Source organism: Nilaparvata lugens, chromosome 5, assembly GCF_014356525.2.
Source record: "Nilaparvata lugens isolate BPH chromosome 5, ASM1435652v1, whole genome shotgun sequence".
In the NCBI taxonomy this organism is placed as follows: Eukaryota; Metazoa; Arthropoda; class Insecta; order Hemiptera; family Delphacidae; genus Nilaparvata; species Nilaparvata lugens.
In genome coordinates, this window is record NC_052508.1 from 6,121,095 (window position 1) to 6,141,312 (window position 20,218).

General features: G+C 35.5%; 1 protein-coding gene across 1 annotated transcript; it reads right to left on the bottom strand.

Annotated features, from left to right (window-relative positions):
- Nucleotides 1-4,723: 4,723 nt before the first annotated feature.
- LOC111051430 (transcription elongation factor SPT5-like) lies at nucleotides 4,724-19,734 on the bottom strand. The gene is made up of 2 exons (XM_022337950.2): nucleotides 19,579-19,734; nucleotides 4,724-7,252 (listed from the first exon to the last, which is right to left on the bottom strand). Exons 1-2 carry the CDS (start codon nucleotides 19,588-19,590, stop codon nucleotides 6,686-6,688), a joined length of 579 nt encoding a protein of 192 aa, XP_022193642.2. The 5' UTR covers nucleotides 19,591-19,734; the 3' UTR covers nucleotides 4,724-6,685.
- Between the last annotated feature and the right edge of the window lie 484 nt (nucleotides 19,735-20,218).

Here is a 20,218-nt window from a genome sequence, read left to right on the forward strand (position 1 = left end):
TGCTTGAGTTAACAAGAATCGGCTTGAAATTTGGAACATAAACGACCTAGATCTTAGGTCCGTAAGTAGATGCTCGGTTTAAAACGGAGAAATGTCAACTGTTCGTTTAAACCCCGTATGAAACACATCATAATAAATGCAAACATATCTACAAGTAAACGAGGTTTAGCGTTAAACGTAGTATTAGCTTAGATGGCCCTAATGCTATCTTTTCTCTATGGTATAGGATAGGATAATAATCCAGTCTATAGGAGGAGAAAAAGTTACTCGTTGACTTGATTATTAAATCATTTTCATTATCGCGATCTACCTCAACGCCTAAAAAACGAGAACGTCCTCAACCCAATAATAGTTGACCTACTGCTGATTGATTAAAAACTGCATGTCCCCTGATTTACATATTACATATCATATGATGAAATATATTGCCAATTCAATAATTTATTATTGACCTATAGGTGATGCACAGTACACACCCATCATAGGCCTACACCAAGCGTTGACCAGTCTTTCAGAAATCAGCTGTTCCAGATATCAGCTGTTCCACATTCGCGGTGTCATGTGATTGAAGCTGTATACGGAGGTACAATCTTGGTCTCAGTACGGCACCTTTATGGTTTCATACAGTCACATATTCATCATTCCCTAACTCACCTGAACACTCACTCTCTCACTCACTCTTTTTCAAATGTTACTCTCTCTCTTTCCTCTTTATCATTGATAACCTGTATGGCCTCATACATATCTCTATCTCTCTCACAAACTCCTGCGATTACTCACTCATGTCTTCTCCTACACTCTCCCTCTTCTCATCTGTCTCTTACTAACTCTCTCTCTCTCTCGTTGCTCATTTTGCCTTCTGTTTGGCAAATCCATCTACACATTTTGGTTATACCACACCTATTTTATACAATGATTTACAGTACCATCATATCAGATCGATAGTATTCAAGTTTTTAATCAAGCTATGAGTATAGAGAAAAGATATCATAAGAAGATAGTCATTGATGAATTTTTCATACTTTGTAAAATTCGTTGAATAGTTAGCAAAACTGGCATTTGATGTGAATTAGTGTATAAGCCAGTGAATATTGTAATATGCATGAATAAAGAACTTTAATATGATCACTCTCTCTCAACAATATCGACTTCAACTCAAAACTGTCGTTTGATGTGAATTAGTGTATAAGCCAGTGAATATTGTAATATGCATGAATAAAGAACTTTAATATGATCACTCTCTCTCAACAATATCGACTTCAACTCAAAACTGTCGTTTGATGTGAATTAGTGTATAAGCCAGTGAATATTGTAATATGCATGAATAAAGAACTTTAATATGATCACTCTCTCTCAACAATATCGACTTCAACTCAAAACTGTCGTTTGATGTGAATTAGTGTATAAGCCAGTGAATATTGTAATATGCATGAATAAAGAACTTTAATATGATCACTCTCTCTCAACAATATCGACTTCAACTCGATACATAAAATAACAGTTGATGGCAATGTGATCCCCTACTGCAGCTCAGTGGAAAACCTAGGCATCAATATAGATAAAAACCTCGACTGGTCAGAACAAGTCAATAAAACCTGTAGAAAGGCTTCCTCAGCAACGCATTCACTGAAAAAATCACAAGATGTCCTTCCTAGAAGTAAGTATACGATTACTACTGGTCCAATCTCTGATTTTTCCACATTTCACGTACTGCAACTCTGTCCTCAATGACATGCAAGTTACACTCAATGATGAAATGCAGCGCTGACAAAATTATTGTCTTCGTTTTGTTTACTCTGTTGAACGCCATGAACATATCATATCACCCCAGCACACATTGCTAGAGTCTCTACCCTGAAGCTTCCCGATCAGAGACGTTTCAGAATAATCAAACTTGCTAGAGATACTTTAAAACATGGCAGTCCCAACTATTTCAAAAATGATTTTGAATTTGTTTCCGATGGTAGGAGGATATAGATGCTTCCCATACTAGAACTGGTGCAAATACTCTCAGGATACCTAATCATCGAACTACTATCTATTCCAAATCGATCCTTGTCAGTGCTTGTCGTGAATGGAATACACTTCCCAACTCTATTAGATGCATTGAGAGCCGAGCAGGCTTCATCCTGTCTTTGAAAAAGTATCTTATAGAGAAAATGAGTGAGTCTGTCCAACCCTAGAGCACTGCATGACAAATGTCATCTAATCTCCCTTCCTTTCCATTCTTCATTCCATTCAATCATCCATTTTCCACATCCCATCTCCATTCTACATAATACATATTCATCTTCCCATCTCAAGATTTTCTGTTCTTTAGTATTGTATATTGTCAATATTACTCGATCAATTTCTGAAATTTTAATTAAATCCCACCCTATAACATTTGTTTCATTTATCTAATTTTGATTATTAATGCAATATTGTATTCACTATAGTTCTATATTTCATTCATTCATTCATCCCATAATTCTAAGATTCAAATCAACTAGTTTTTAACTTATTAAGTAGAGTTTCTTATTTGAACATTACTTTGAGTTATAATTCCCAACAGCTCTAATTCATCACAACCCGGTCGTGTGTTAATGGGAAGGATATTTTATATCCTTCTTAGAGAATCGACAATTATTTGTTGAAACACCGCCGATTTATGAAGTTACATCACACTATTATATTATCGTTATTCCAATTGCATTCAATCTTTATTCTCATTGATTAATTATTATTTATACTTTGTAAAATTCGTTGAATAACTAGCATTATCGTCATTTAATGTAAATTAGTGTATAAGCCAGTAAATATTGTAACATACATAAATGAAGAAATCTAATCTAATCTCTCTCTCTCTCATAACTCTTCGTTCGTCTATCTTAAATCTCTCAATACTATCCTCTCTGGTCTCCAAACTTTCCTTTATTCTTCATTCTTCTCACATATCTCTATTGTCTTTCATCACTCACTGGAATTCCCTCTCCCTGTCTTTCTATCTATCTATCTATCTATCTATCTCTTACTCTCTATCTCCCTCTTTCATAAGTCCTCAACCGTCTAGCTTGAATCTCTCAATACTATCCTCTCTAGTCTCAAAACTCACCTCTATTCTTAATCATTCTTTTATCTCTTCACTGTCTTGTATCACTCACTGGAATTCTCTCTCTCTATCCATCTATCTCTCACTCTTACTCACTCTCTCTCTCTCTTTCATAGCTCCTCATCCGTCCAGCTTGAATCTCTCAATACTTTCATCTCTTGTCTCAAAACTTTACTCTATTCTCTATCCTTCTCAAATATCTCTACTGTCTTTCATCACTCACTGGTACTCTCTCTCTCTTTCTCTCATTTTCTTTCTCGCTTCACCTTTTCAACTCTCACCGAAAACCTCTTGTCAGATCAATTTAAGAGGACATGAGTGCCCGATTGTCTACGTCCATTAATTTAGTTTCGATATGAGTTTGATCGTATCTCAAAGATCTCGATGTCGCTGTGAGAGGTTGTGCAATTGGCTACATGTTAAGCTGCGCTGAATTAGTGCTATACTGACGGCATAGCGACCTTGCTCTGACAAAAATGATGAATTGCATACTATGTCTTTAGTATATATAATGATACTTTTGCATACTATGTACTTGTTCAACCTGTATGAAAACTGAACCGACTATCAGCTGTTGATCTTATCTTGAGGACACCAATTATTGCTATAGTGAAGTCCACGTTATGATGGCAGTGTTTGATTAGCGATGGTATTGCCATCCTTGTCTATCATTCAACAAAGCGGATAGCGCTATCTCTTTCCCGCTTTGATCTGTTGCCAGATCGTCTTCTAACAATGTAGGATTAATAATTAATCAACAAAATATTTAATCTTGATTATGTGAATTCGTTATGAAATTATTGGAAAATATAATTTCTTGCTTAATAAAATATAGTTGATTATTACGAGAATGTATCAGCCACCGTGAATAGAAGGCATTGAAAAGACTGACGATAGGCAACGTTGTTCTCCTATCTTTCTCCACTGCCATTATAACGTCTCTCATGGCAAAAAACAGTTTTGGGCTGTTTCCGAGCTCGGGATTTAGCCAAGTTCTAGACTTTAAACAGCTGGAGTCAGAAAATTGGCTTTCCGAAACGGCGCGTAGTCGCAGCCCACGATTAAATTAAACTTCGAGAAACTAGAAATTGAACACAAAATAAAATAAAGAGAAAATAGTGTAAAGTTACAACTATTTTTAATTATTTAAGAATGTTTCGTTTCGTCAAGAGAAAAGTTTCCAATTATAGAAACAAGAGAATAAAGATTATCATAAAAACTGTGACTAAGCTCCGTTTCGGAAAGCCAATTTTCCGACTCCAGCTGTTTAAAGTCTAGAACTTATATCTGAATCCCGAGCTCGGAAACCGGCCCTTATCACTACCTCTGTAAACAAAGCCATAGTGCATTCGTGTGACGTCAGCACAGGTAGGGCTCCTACACCAATAAAAACACTAGCTGATATAGATCAGCTGTAATCAACGAATTTTCATTGGTGTAGAAGCCCTACCTGTTCTGACGTCACAGGAATGCACTACGGCTTTGTTTACGGAGGTAGTGACCTTACTCTCTTACTCCTGACAGTGATACTGCCAATTATTCCTCTTGAGAGAGAGAGAGACAGATTGGTCTATATGATCAATCAATATGAGAGATGGAAAGAAAAAACTGATTGGCTGCGGGTCTTAGTCTCGGTTGCACAAAAGCCTGTTAAATTTTAAACATGGTTAAATGCCACGAGAACCAATCAGAGAAGCCTACTCCAGAAGTCTTCTCTGATTGGTTTCCGTGGCATTTAATCATGATTCAAATTCAACAGGCTTTTGTGCAACTGGGCCTACGACATTCCTAATTATGGTAACTCTGTAGAAAGCATAACACTAATTGCAAGCAAATATGATTAAAAGTAGCCTATAATTTCACAGGAATATATCATCAGATAGGAAAGTACATGGACTAACAAAGATCAAGATATATTTTTTATGTGATACATGCTGATAATACATTAAGATACTGGAAAATTATTAAAGTTTTTACTAAAAAAAGTTACAGAAGTGTTCGATTGGATGAAGAAACAACTACATGAATATAATGTATCAAGTTGTTTATTTATATATTCTTTATCGATTCATACAGATATAGGGAGAGAAATAATAAGGTAACCTTGTGCTATTCCTCTCCCAAATTCAGATAGTTGCTATGATAATAGTATATTTTCTATCAAAACTACTAGAATTCACAAGAAAAAGCAAAACTTTGTATGAAATGGTAACTGGATGAATGATTCCTCACATTTTAATGGTAACCTGAAAAGGGTTAATTAATAGTATCTCACGTCACAAGGACGGGAAGGGCCGTTTTTCAGGCGAGAATGATGTTTCTAGTCGGGGCATTAGCCTCGAGTAGAATTTCATTCTAGCACTGCAAAAGACATTCACGTCCAAGTAACGTACACTATTTTCTGTCATAATAATGTAGAAAAGAATAATTGAGAAACAGAAAGCATTACCTGCTTGTGCTGACATTACTACATGCAATCTATAAACATAACCTAGTTTACAAGTTTCGAATCAGGAATTGATTGTAGTTGAAAACTTCCACCTGGAGCGCTAAAAGTCGGCTTTTCACCAGTTTTGCTGTTCCAAATTCGGAACTAGGAAACATACTCGACTGTAAAGAAAACATATGATTTTATTACAGTATAGTATGCTGTAATAAGAATCAAATGTTTATTTGTTTCACAATCAGCTGTTTACCGGCTTGATTTCATGGATGTAAAAAAGCTGAAATTGAATGACTATGGCAAAAATAATTTATCTAGCCTATTCAATTTTATATTATAAAGACTAAATTTGAGTGAGTGGACAATGCTTTCTCTGGATTAATAGTTAAAATGTTAATGTTGGGACATACAAGAAAAGTTGAAAAGATCTACAGGAAATAGCCCTCTAGGGAGATAGTTTAGGCTGGTTAATAGATCCATCTTTTTAATTTTTAATTTTTTATTCATTTATAAAATGAGTACATTATCGAAATGTAACCTCATCTGAATTTGGGAGAGGAATAGCACAAAGTTACCTTATTTCATTTTCTTTCCCTATCATTTTGATAATGTACTTATTGCAAGAATCGATAAAGAATTTATACAATAAGTACATTATCGAAATGTAAACTTAACTAAATTTGGGAGAGGAATAGCACAAAGTTACCTAGTTTTTTTCTTCCTATCATTTTGATGATGTACTTATTGTAAGAATCGATGAAGAATAATGAATATCGCTAACATGATGTGATTCTGTTCTGAAGTATTGGCTGAGGGTGATGCCTACACAAGCATTATGCTTGAGCGTGGTAGATAGAAGAAGTGATAGTTTAAAATGAAGTACATGACTGCCAGTTTTGGAATTTTGCAGTCAACCTTCCTTCAAACAATAAAGAAAAAAGAATTAAAGCTTGATATTATACTATGATGATGAAACTTATTCCATGATTCGATTTTCAACATTCACAATGATGGATGAATATAATGAAACATTGTAAACAAAAATAAATATTGGATAGAATATAAGAGAACCTTAGTCTCTCATACAGGAACATCAAGACTTAATGGAGATATCCCTTCAATGGAGATATTAATGGAGATATCCACCCTTTTTAATGGAGATATCCATAACCGGATCCATAATATCCATGCCCATAAGTGGATGGGTAGCTGGGTCCATAAGCAGTGGCAGGAGATCCATAAGTGGGCACACCATAAGCTGAAGCTCCATAAGTTGCCGCTCCATAAGCAGCTAATGGCGTCTTAGCATAGATGGGCGCTGCAGATACGGCTGGTATTGCTGACACGGCAGGTACTGTAGCCACGGCAGGCACGGCAGGAACAGGTACAGATTTGGCGATATGGTAGGTATTAGAATACGAGGTGGCCGTAGGTGTGAAGGCTTTCACTATTGGAGCTGCACCGTAAGTTGGTGAACCGTAAGACGGTGTACCGTAAACCGATGTACCGTAAGACGGTGTACCGTAGACTGCTGTACCGTAAGTCGGTGTACCGTAGGCGGGAGAGCCGTAAGCTGGGGTTCCGTAGGCTGGTGTTCCGTAGGCTGGAGAACCGTATCCGTAGGTAAGATCTACGGCTGGCGCTGTGGCGTAACCGTAGGCTGACGAATGGTCAAGGAACCCTGCTGATACGGATGCTAGGCTGGCTGATAACAGGATCTGAAAATGGAAAATGGGAATTTCTTCAAGATTCAAGACTTTATTGTCAGATATTTCACAAAGTATAGGTTGGTCCTAACATCAAATCAATTAAAATTGTTTGGAGCAGGCGAGAGTCTAAACTTTTACTGAAAAAAAGAAGAAGAAGAAGGTGAAGAGGAGGAAGAAGGAGAAGAAGAGGGAGGAGATCACTAGAGGAAGAGGACGATGAGGAGAGAAGAGGAGAGAGAAGAAGATCAGGCAAGTGAAGGAGAGGACGAAGAAGGAGAAGAAGAAGATGATGCAGAAGATGACCAAGAAGGAGATGGTGAAGAAGAAGATGGAGGAGTAGAAGAAGATCGGAAGAGGAAGAGGATGATTGGGAGAGCGTAGGAGAGAAGAGAGAAGAAGGAGAAGAAGAATGTCTATCATTCAACAAAGCGGATAGCGCTATCTCTTTCTCGCTTTGCTCTGTTACCAGATCGTCTTTTAACAATGTAGAATTAACATTCAATTAAGAAAATTTCTCATCTTAATTATAAAAATTCATTACGAAATTATTGAGAAATATAATTTCTTGCTTAATAAAATATAACACGAGAATAAGCCGTTAATATTACATCAATAAGCCTGTATCAGCTACCGTCTATTGAAGGCATTGACAAGACAGAGGATCGGCAACGTTGTTCTCCTCTCTTTCTCCACTGCTGTTATAACGTGGACCTCATTATAGTGAGAAGGAAACAACTAACAATTCGTCAGAAACTGCACACTACATTTCAACAAACACGCCAGTCTAAAGGTGCTTACAGATATACGCGCCGCGAACATGAGCGATTCACTTCTGCTGATGCCAAGCTTTTTATATCTGTATCTTACCGTTTCTGTAAAAATACAGATATAATCAGCTAATTAAACGTGAATTGCTCATGTTCGCGGCGCGTATATCTGTACGCACCTTAATGAATGAACATTATTTAAAATGTCATCTGTACCCGTTCTCTGAAGCATCTCGTTGAAACAACAACGTTAATCGACACCTTAAATATCTTATTGCCAGTTGCAGAAACGTAGATTTAATTTCAATCGTAATTCAATTTCGCGATGATCAATCAGAGAAGTTTTCTCTGAGGAGAAGACCTCTCTGATTGGTTCAATTCAATTCAATTCAATTCAATTCAATTCAGTTTATTTCCAAAAACATATTACACGAATAAGAAATACAATATACAACATATTTTGGAATCCCCCTACTAGACTATCCATCTGTGTGTAGGGGGGGAGTTCCACTTTATACATAATAAGCTTAATCTGCTCATAGAAGTAAATAATAGAGAATACACTTATATTATGGATGTATTATTAATATTCTGATTATAAAATAGATAATATATGTGCTGATGTATATTTAAGAATGAGTATGTAGGAATAAGTATACTTAATACCTTGATTGATAAAAGAATAAATAAAGAAGAAATAACAATATTTTTTTGAAGACCGCAGTGGCAGGGATTCCAGAAATTCTCAGAAGAGAGAATGAAAAAAAAAGCATAAACCAGAAAGGCAAAACAGTCAAATCGGTTATATCAATGATAAAATAAATACCAATCAATTGTCTGGAAACCTTGAAGTCGTGTTGGTCACCAAGCATAACGAGATTGGAGTAGTTCTTCTGAAGCTTCCCAACCAATCTGGTACAGCCACCTGTCCACCCTCTTCCTAAACACTACCAAACTAAATGCCTCTGCTTCCCTAATCACCCCTGGCACATTCTGTACAAGACATGGGCCAGGTATGAAGGATTTGTCAATTCAGAGCCGTGAGTCAGCTGAGGTATCTCAAAGCTGTAATTGGATCTGTGGCGAGTTGAGTAGCTATGGTTAACTGTTTCTCCCAGAAGTTCAGTTTTGTATTTTTTATGTGGATCAACAAGGATTTAATAAAAAGTTGTCTAACATTCAGTACGGGAAATTCAATAAACAATTGTCTTGTTGGGTATCTAAAGTCTCTCTTTAAAATTGTTTTTATAATTGATCTTTGGGTGACTGCGAGAGGCTCAATGACTGAGGAGGAAGCCCCTCCCCAAGCTAGAATTCCATATAGTATTATAGATTGGACATAGGCAAAGTAAACTACTTTGCACTGATCCACACTCAGAACATTACTAAGCTCTGAAAATGCGTGAAGCAGCTTTCTGAGCCTATTCTTAGCACACTGGACATGTTGTACCCAACTCATCTTGGAATCCAAGACAACGCCCAGGTATTTGTAATGATCAACGCGCTCAATCATACTACAATTACATCCAGCAGACCTGGGATTATTACAAGAATGCATCGTTAGTATTAGAGAGCCTGGATCAGCTTGATTTCTTGTAACTATTGGCATAAACTTCGTTTTTTCCACATTTACTGTAAGGCTATTGTGATCAAACCAGTTCTTTATTCTTGACAAATCAATTGAAGCACTCATGTAGGCCTCCTCCCAAGTGCTCCCAGTAGACACTAGTGCTGTGTCATCAGCAAACAGATACAACTCACCTTCAACTACTAATTTGACAGATTGTTGATATAGATTAGGAATAGCAGAGGCCCAAGGGTGCTTCCCTGGACTACCCCATACTCAACATTCTCTTTTTACCATTTAAGCAAACTGATTGCTGTCGATTGTGAAAGTAACTCTTAAACCATTGGAGAGAGATATTTTTTATCCCCAATGATTCAAGTTTTTTATTAAAATTCTCCTGTCAACTGTATCAAAGGCTTTGCCCAGTCCAAAAAGGTTATCAGTACTTTTCTTCTTGATTTAATACTACTTGAGATAGCCCTAGACATATTGAAAAGAGTATCAGATGTATTTTTGGACTTTTGAAAACCATACTGTGAGTTGGAGATGAGATTGTACTCGTTTAAATACTTAGTCAGTTGTATTTTTATACACTTTTCGATTATTTTAGATAATGTTGCCAACAAAGAAATAGGTCTGTAATTGGAGAATATGCCTTTGGGGCCTGATTTATAAATAGGTATTACTCTGTTCTCGTGAAATTAATCACGATTAAACTCAACCGGCTTCTGTGCAACCGGACATTACTATGAACAGTTTGATTCCGGATGCAACACAGCATGCTTCTCAGAACCCACAATTGGACTGATAATGATAAACAAGCACACCTTGAAATTTTTACGTTCAAAATGACAATTATAAATAACAATTATCATGCATTCACCTATATTCAAACACTTCGCACTTCACTGACCTATGATACTCTTATTGACCGAGCGAAGTGAGGTCCAAGATTCAAGTCGACGGTTTGGCATTTCTCTTAATGTTTAAATGTTTATATGTTGCGCATTTACGGCGAAACGCGGTAATAGATTTTCATGTAACTTGTGTGACGTACCAATGATCGTACAGCCCTCAAAATACAAAATAAATTCGTTCATAGGCTAGTACAAGAACGGAATAGCTTCTATCACCGTAGAAACATATAATCTTATCTGAGGTCGATAGACGATCGCTATCTAACTTACCAGGCAAGAAATAAATAAATCTGTAATTGTATGCCTTCCAAAAAATTAGTCAATGGAAAAACCATATATGTTTATATGCCTACGGATTAGAACAGTAATGTTATATTTGAAGGTTAGTTTCAAAATGTAAACATAACCCCGAAACAAACCAAGGCCAGCTCAGTAACAAGTAGCAAATTGAGAAGGCAGTTCAGCTAAATATCGATCAAAGAAATGATATATTATTAAATTTTTTCATTTTATACTTTCGTTTCTAGGCCAAATAAGCCCGAATATTTATTTATTTAATCTACAAAGAAAAATATACTTGTTGAAAATGTATGAACAAACTAGCTTAGCCATATATAACGTTTGAGGGTCGATATACTAGCGTATAAAAAACAATAAACAAAAAAATAGGAAGAAATATTTATTTATTATGTTATTCGTTATTGTTATAAACATATATATCTTTGTCTACTGTATCTTATACTAGCATGTCTATGTTTTATAATTATTAACTGTTCATTGAAACCAATTTGAAAGTATATCATCATAGACAATTCTATTATTTATGTATTATTATAATTATAAAAAAAAAACTATATAATAATTTGGAACAACTTCGAACCAGGAATTTCACCATTTTTAAAGCTTTAAGTTGGACACAGTGACACCCCCATTCGGCGTATTGGTTACGTCACAGGATCGGACCAATCCCGAATTAATATGTAAATTTGGCAAGATAAAATTTGGAGAAGAAATTGAAGTGAAAATTGGAAGAGGAGGACTCGAGGCCATTTTGCAAGGATCATCGGTAGGATGTAGACCTAGTCCACGTACCTAATTGTTTAAAAGCTTTAATTTCTGTTTCATGTACTTAATCTTCGTTTCCTGTTTTTTAAAAAGTTGTTCCAAGTTCCTATAATAATTGTGATATCAAGATTTTTTAAATTCATTTAAATAAACCCCTAAATTATATCAGTGAAGTCTGTTCAACATTTTTCGCCACGTGGAAGGACCCAGCCGGAACGATATATTCTACGGCCGAATATATTTCGAAAAACCAAAAAACGGAAACAAAAGTCTACGTAAGTTGTCGAATATAAAAGGATCCCCATAAATCTGCGAAAATTGTACAGCGCATAAATTCGTTCAGTTAGAAAAGTCATGACTATAATCTTAAGGGTACAAAAACTTATCATAATTAATTTTTATAATATTAAATACATTTAACTATCCACGCTGTACTTAGCTAAAGGTCTATTTTCCTTAGGCGAAACCACACCCTGAGAATAATTTCAATTGTTAATTTATTCTATTTTCTGAATCACTATTTCATATTAACTTGTTTTTTCTTGTTGAGCTAATTCAGTTTATGACCCCTTCCAAGGGCTATTATCTATTTCATTTTGTTTAATTGAAGAATACCGAACTTTCTATATATATTTATAAATTAAAGATTCAAATCTACTATCAACCAATATTTATTTTATATCTATCGAAAATTATTATTCACATAATTTGTTCATTAATTTATTCCATATTTGCTGTAACAGTTTATCTATCAGAATATATCCATATTACCGTTTTGTTAAACTGGATTTACTTCATTTTACCTCCAAATTCGTTCTTTCTCGACTGACACACATTGATAATTCAGGACACGTCCTGTTTTGCAATAGTCAGACAGTAGCGAGTATAGTATCTATCATTAGACTATTATCTATTCTGGTGGTAAGTGGTGGTCGTTTTTCTTATCAAGTAATAAATTCTGTCATTGGGAGTATCCCACAGAATCAAATAGTAAATCGACTCACACCGGCCTGCTACACCGAGGTGAAGTGAATCCCGCATCATTAGCCGATCAACGTTGAAAAGGGAGGTAATAGATCGTATAGACAACGTTAGAATTAAACTCGGTGCTCGAAATATTTACTATTTTGGTCCAGCACTTCGCTACATAACCTATAGTATTTATCAGAGACCTGGTTCGCATGGATTTGCCATTCTACCTGTTGTTTCATACGGTCTAATATCTTTCCAAATTACGGCACAAGTATTGGATTCTGGATATATTGGTCATCTCTTGGAGAAAAGGTTCACTCCAAAGTTACTATCTCTGTTTGATCATAGTGACAACAGGATTTATTATCAGCAGATTCAAGTTGCACTGTATTTTGTTATTAAAGTGAATTTAATTCCACCTCACTATATTATAGCCACCTACCATATTAAGTTAGAGTCTCAGATCCCTTACTTCGGCTACCTTTGTAGACCGACAAACCCTCTGTTGTGCAAATTAACTTTTTCAACCTGCCCCATCCATATACTAGTCATTCTGCTTCGATACATCGATTTAAGTGATATCAACAATTCGATTAAACAAACATCAACCGATCTAACCTACAAATATCTATCATTGAACCATAACCTCAAATATTACAACCGTTTAATCATTTTATTTAATCAGACTATTCTAATCGTAAACCACTTATTCATTTTGCATCCTCTTCTTTCTACAGAACAAAACAGTGGGGCATTAAACGTTGAGGAATATTGCCCATGATTTATGATTGTAGTTTTGGTTTAATTGGTAAGTGTTTATAATTATCAATTTTAGTGCATGTTCATGCCCCTCCCAGGAGCAGAACTTGACACTTGACAGGTATGTTCCTTTTTTAATTGCGCGTCGACGTATATACAACGTTTTTGGAAATTTTGCATTTCAAGGATAATTGACCGAGCGAAGTGAGGTCTAAGATTCAAGTCGACGGTTTTGCATTTCTCTTATGCGAGCAATTTCTGTATAGATTATTTTTATATCTGGCTATTTTTATATCTTTTTATTCATGTTTTACGGATCTCGAAAACTGTTCTAACGATTTCCACGAAATTTGGAACATTGTGGGTTTATGATATAAAGATTCGATTGCACTAGGACTCATTCTTTGGAAAACTCGCTGAACGACATTAAAAGGATAATTCATCCTTGGAAAACAGATGATAATTTCGTCGTCTCTCGTAACAGAAGATGCGTGTGCCTGCGTGGGAGAAAGACACAATTATTTCCAGCTGTGTAATCATAATCAATCAGCGAGAAATTTTATCTAGCTAGACAATATAATCGATTTGATCAACATAATCTGATTTGTTGACATGACACGATAATCCCCCTAAACTAGAGTATATCATAATTTTCAAAGTTGATCATTATTTGACAATTTCAAGTGATTAGTGAGTGTTATTTTGTTATTTAATTTGGTTTGTATATAATCTTAATTATAATTTTTTGTTTTCAAATGTTTGAACATAAAATTGAACCTGAATTCAAGTGTATGGAACATAACCTACTTTCTGGACTATTTATAGTGTATAAATGAAAATTCTGGAAAGAAACAGTTTTGGGCTGTGCTGTTAATACTTCCCCAATAATTTTAAAGAATTGTGTTTGGTTTATCAAAAGTCAATAAATAAATAACGAGCGAAGCTCGGTGCCCCGATATTATCTTATTAAGCAAGAGATTATATTTTACAACAATTTCATAATGATTTTTCATAATTATGATGAAATATTTTGTTGATTAATTATTAATTCTACATTGTTAAAAGATGATCTGGCAGCAGAGCAAAGCGAGTAAGAGATAGCGCTATCCGCTTTGTTGAATGATAGACAAGGATAGCAATACCATTGCTAATCAAAGACTGCCATTATAACGTGGACCTCACTGGAGTCGTGGTATATGGTAGAGAACGTCGTAGCTTCCTCATTCTTTCTGTTATCCTCCCGCTGGCATCGAGGTGGCAAATAGTGAAGGAACTCTACAGGAAGTTTCAAATGTTCCTAGTTGCCCGGGAGCAAGGTGATCAAGCCAATAATAGTAAACACTTCGTGATAAAGTCGTTAGTGCAATGTCTAGGTCGGGGACTTGGAGCTATACAAAAGAATATATGATTCAGATTTTACGATATCAATAAGCTGCTGATAGATATTGAGCTGTTAACATTCAAATTGGAATTAAAGAGATATTTAACTGAAAGAGCTCTTCATAATATCGAAGAATATCTGAATGAATAAGATCAGCTCCTATGAGTTGAATTGTATTGTATGTTTGTATTGTTGTATTCTGTAGATGTTCTATTTGTTTTTTATTTTATTTTAAATTGTATCTAATCAAAGACATTTTTGACACTATTCATTTTATACACTGTACAAATTTATGAATATTATGAAATGTAATGAAATGAAAAGCTAATGTAATATAGATATAATTGAGCGTATACGATACCATGATACAGCTAACACAATATAGATATGAAACACATTCCTCAATAAAATATAATGGGGAAAAAAATCTCTGCCGCTTCCAATGTTTTTGCAAGAACTCATAAGAGCTTCTCCATTAATGTCTGATAATAAATAATATCGGGGCACCCGATGCTAAAACTGAGTGAGGTAGAAGAATTAATAGAATTTGAAATACTAAAAAGCATTATTAGAATAATAGATGTGGCTAAAGTACAAGAGGGAAAATGAAATGAATAAACTGATTCAATGTAGGGTTTTCATTGGCTTCAATTCTACTGAAATCACTTGATTGTTTTCAAGTTTGCAATGTGCGTAATATCAAGTTCAATATTAATAATTATCATCATACACAATCTGACCTCTCATTTATCAAGGAGACGTAGAAGGATTAACCTGTTTCTCCATTTCTGTGAATTGATGAACAAAAATGAATAAATGAATGAGTAGAATACATAAATTTCAATATATTTTTCTAGATCATCCATTTTTGCACGTTGAATAGAAACTAATATCATAGAAAAACAAAAGCGTCACACAGTTTCACGAAAAAGAACTACGTGGACTATCGGCTTGAGATACCAGTAAAAGTTGCGACATAAACGCCCTATACCATGGGATATCTACTCATGCTATTGTTTCTCTATGATAATATAAAATTACTAGTGGGTCTTTTGGATGTATGTAATATTCCAATATATTTTGGAGTAGTTTGGGGAGAATATTATAGAATTTATCAATGTTTGGGGAATAAACAGCTGTTTCTGGGCAAGCCAGTCATTCTCTACCGATTATCTTCTATATAATAAGAGAGAGTATATTCTATATAAATAGAAATTTTAAAAGAATGTGCTGAACAAGTAGGCTTACAAATATCATTTGAAAAAACTGTTTTCACAACATCAAATATAGAAGTTACTAAATTACAAACAAAATATGGAACAATTAAGAAGGTACCATACTTTAAATATCTTGGGGAAATTATATCAGAAAAACATGCACAAAATGAAAGGATACAGAAAGCTCGTAAAGGCCTAGGGCTAGTGCAATATATTTATAATAAGAGATGTATGTCTATCAATACCAAAATCAAACATTATAACGCAGTAATCAAGCCAACAATGTTGTATGCCAGCGAGACCCTAACACTTAGCAGAAAAACAGATACTGAAAATTTGAAAAAAGAAGAAAGGAAGATAATTAGAAAAATACTTGGACCAAGAAAGACCGAAGATGGTTATAGACTACAGAAAACAGCCAAAGTTGAAGAATACTCTAACATAGAAGCAGACATCAGGAAAAGGCGCCTTAAATTTTATGGTCACATAATGAGGCTTCCAGATCACAGACTTACAAAAAGAATAGTAACATATGTAGCAACCCTTAGTAATGGAGGTGCATGGATGAAAAACGTCAAGAAGGACTTAATACTTGCTAACATTAACAATGATGAAATATACAACAGGAACAGTTTCAGAGAAAAGGTTGAAAAATGGGAAGTTAAACCAGAGATGACTGTGCCAAGAGTGGGAACAAAATGGAGTGAAGCAAGGAAAGCGGAGTTCTCACTGAAAATGAAAAACTGGTGGATTGATAAAAAGAACAAGAAAAACAAAAAATGAACCAAATTTTGCTCAGCGTCTTCCATCTGGGAGCTTGACGGCTAATAATAATAATAATAAGAGAGAGTAGGGTTGTGTTGGTTCGTGTGTTCATAAGTTCGTTTGTTTGCATCAAAACATGTCAACTTGTGTATTGCATACCGGAGAAACGGGAATGATTTAGATCTCCAAATTTTGAACATAGATTCTAAAAATATCAATCTCGTGCACCTGGGAGCTCAAATTTCAATTTTCCTTGTAAATTTTTAAGAATTAGTGTTCAAACTTCATTAATCTATACTTATAAAATTCTTATCTCACTGACACACTGACTCACTGATCACAATTTCTGGAAAACTACTGGATAGATTGCAACAAAACTTGGAATATAGGTTCCTTAAACGTCCTAGGTGCTCACTAAGGAATCTTTTGGCAATATTTTAACTCTAAGGATGGATTTAAGGGTTTAAAGTTCGTCTTTTAGCATGTATATTATTCTTATTCTCTTAATTATAATTGAAATGTCCATACCATATGTTAATATAGAACTATAATCTAGAGAGAGTACCTCTTCGAAACAGTTGTTAACTGGTAACTAAATTAATAATTTTAAGGGTTGAAAATTGATTAGGCACTGCTACTTCAATCAGAGCTATTCCTGGGAATATTATATTATATTACTAGCCATCGGGCTCGCTTCGCTCGCCATATCCGTTTAGCCAGACGTTTAGTCTGGACCCCCAACTGGATCGTCCTAATATATGATAAAATTTCAAATTTGGTAGGTATGTTCTGTTGGCCCTTTAGAGGCGCACTGAGAACGGATTTGGAAAAATTTCCAAAGATATGCCCAAAATCTGCGTTTTACATCGTTTTTTTAGCGTTCTCTCAGCATTATCGAGAATAAATAAACAGAAAATGTTCAAATTTAGCTCAGCTAGGGTGTAATAATATTGCGTTTAAAGGAATTTGAAATAACGCCAAAGATACGCCCAAAACTAGCGGTTTTTTGCGTTTTCTCAGTTCTTTCATCAAGTAATAGACAGAAAATGTTCAAATTTGGTACAGAGGTTTAGATAGGGTCTCAAAATCTTATAGTGAGATGACTTTGATATTTCATCAAAGATAAGCCCAAAATCAGCGTTTTTCCAACGTTTTTCACAGCTCTTCTGCGATTTCTGAGTACTTTGACTTTCTGATGGAATGAAGCATGCTCAAATGGAAAATGCAGGCGAGCGAAGCGAGCCTGCTGATCTCATTCTCGGACGATTCAGTCGGGGGTCCAGGGGGCGGAGCCCCCTGGCTACACGGATATGGCGAGCGAAGCGAGCCTGACGGCTAGTGATAATTTAAAATTACTAGTGGGTCTTTAGGATGTATGTAATATTCCAATATATTTTGGAGTAGTTTGGGGAGAATATTATAGGATTTATCAAAGTTTGGGGAATAAACAGCTGTTTCTGGGCAAGCCAGTCTTTCTCTGCCGATTATCTTTACTATAATAAAGGAAAGAACTGGCTTATACACGTACGGGTTGAGAAAATTATGTGTGACGCATCACTACGTCTGTTACTACTGGACTGATTGACTTGAAATTTTGCATATACATTCTCAATCAACCGAGGATGGCTATAGGCCTATTTTCAATTCTTCAAGATTCCAAGTTTTGAAATAGACTCTTGCGGAGCTCGGGTTACCTGCTGGTAGATGATAAAAGAGCATTGTTTCCCAGTGACAGTCAGTATATCAAATTCTAGTAATTGGAAAATTACTTTCCTTGCCCTATTACCATAGGTAAGGAAAGTATTGCTTTCCGAAAAAAATAAGGTACCCCAATTTCTAAATTTCTTTTCTGTACGTTTCAAGATCCCCTGAGTCCAAAAAAGTGGTTTTTGGGTATTGGTCTGTGTGTGTGTGTGTGTGTGTGTGTGTGTGTGTGTGTGTGTGTGTGTGTGTGTGTGTGTGTGTGTGTGTGTGTGTGTGTGTATGAGTGTTAATGCGTCTGTGTACACGATATCTCCTCTCCCAATTTACGGAATGACTTGAAATTTGGAACTTAAGATCCTTACAATATAAGGATCCGACACTAACAATTTCGATCAAATGCAATTCAAGATGGCTGCTAAAATGGCGAAAATGTTGTCAAAAACAGGGTTTTTCACGATTTTCTCGAAAACGGCTTCAACGATTTTGATTAAATTCATACCTAAAATAGTCATTGATAAGCTCTATCAACTGGCACAAGTCCCATATCTGTAAAAATTTCAGGAGCTCCGCCCCAGTTCGATTTTAGATTCTCAATTATCAGGCCTCAGATACGATTTAAACGGAAAATTCTAAATAGAAATGATTGGGTATGAAAATCTCTACAATTAATGTTTCGTAACATTCCCACCTAATATTGAAAATAAGCTCGAAATTCGAAAAAATGTGATTATTCAATTGCAAACTTTTGGCAACTGTTGATTCTATTAAATCATTCACTATGAAGAGATAGCAGACCTCGTATGTCTCCAGCGTTATTGTCCTGTCACCAGCTGGCTCAGATCTTAGAATAGTGAACTTGAGATGCGCGTGAACACTAGCGTCAGGTAATCAATTTTCATAGCGGCAAGGGAAGTTGTGTGAGTGCGCCACACCAGATTTTTTGTGACTGTATTGTATAAACGAATAACTTATTTATTTCCCTTTATAACACATCCAGATTAATTATTAATTCGTATACTAGAGAACCCTTTGGAAAACCAATCCATACTTCTCACTGTACCAAGGAACCCTCTTACAAAATATTGAAAACACAATTTATCCTACACAGGCATAACAATGGTTTTAACTAAAAACGATTTCTTTGGATAACTGACAGAATCACACATCGAATTCCGGCACAAAATCACTTAAAAAAATCACAGAAAATATCGTTCTACTCACTAGTGAGATCATGTTGGAGAAATTAGAGACAACGAGATGCGCGAAGGACACTGATAAACGACACCTGACTCACAGTTAAGAGCAGAACTGAGCCTTCAGCGGTATTGTGGAGGAGTATAAGTAGGTAATGGCTGAGGATATCGGTCACGAGTGTCTCTTTTATATATGGAACGACAGATCATGGGTTCACCTCTTGCAGGCTCCTGGAGGAAGATGGAGAAGAAGAGGAAGAAGGAGAAGGAGAAAAAGAAGAAGAAGAAGACACCGACGATGATGGAGAAGAGAATCAGGGGGTGTAGAAGACAAGGTGGGAGAGGATCAGTAGAGTCTGGAAGAAGAAGAAGAAGAAGAAGAAGAAGTGAGGAAGAAGAAAATTTTAGTGCAGGAGAAAGATTAGGAGAGAGTGGGAGAAGATTTTCTTTTAAAAAACTTCTTGTAGATGGAAAAGAACATACGATCAGGAACCTGTGAGGAAGTATTTTGAAAGAGTGGGAGAATACATGGTGACTAACTGAAATAGGACAAAAATTATTACAGATATTAACAGGCTGCAGGAGAAATAGTTTAGAACAGTAGTTGAAGGACATGAATACTAAAGGAGAAATAGGATAAGAGAAATGAGATTGAAGAGAGAGAGAGA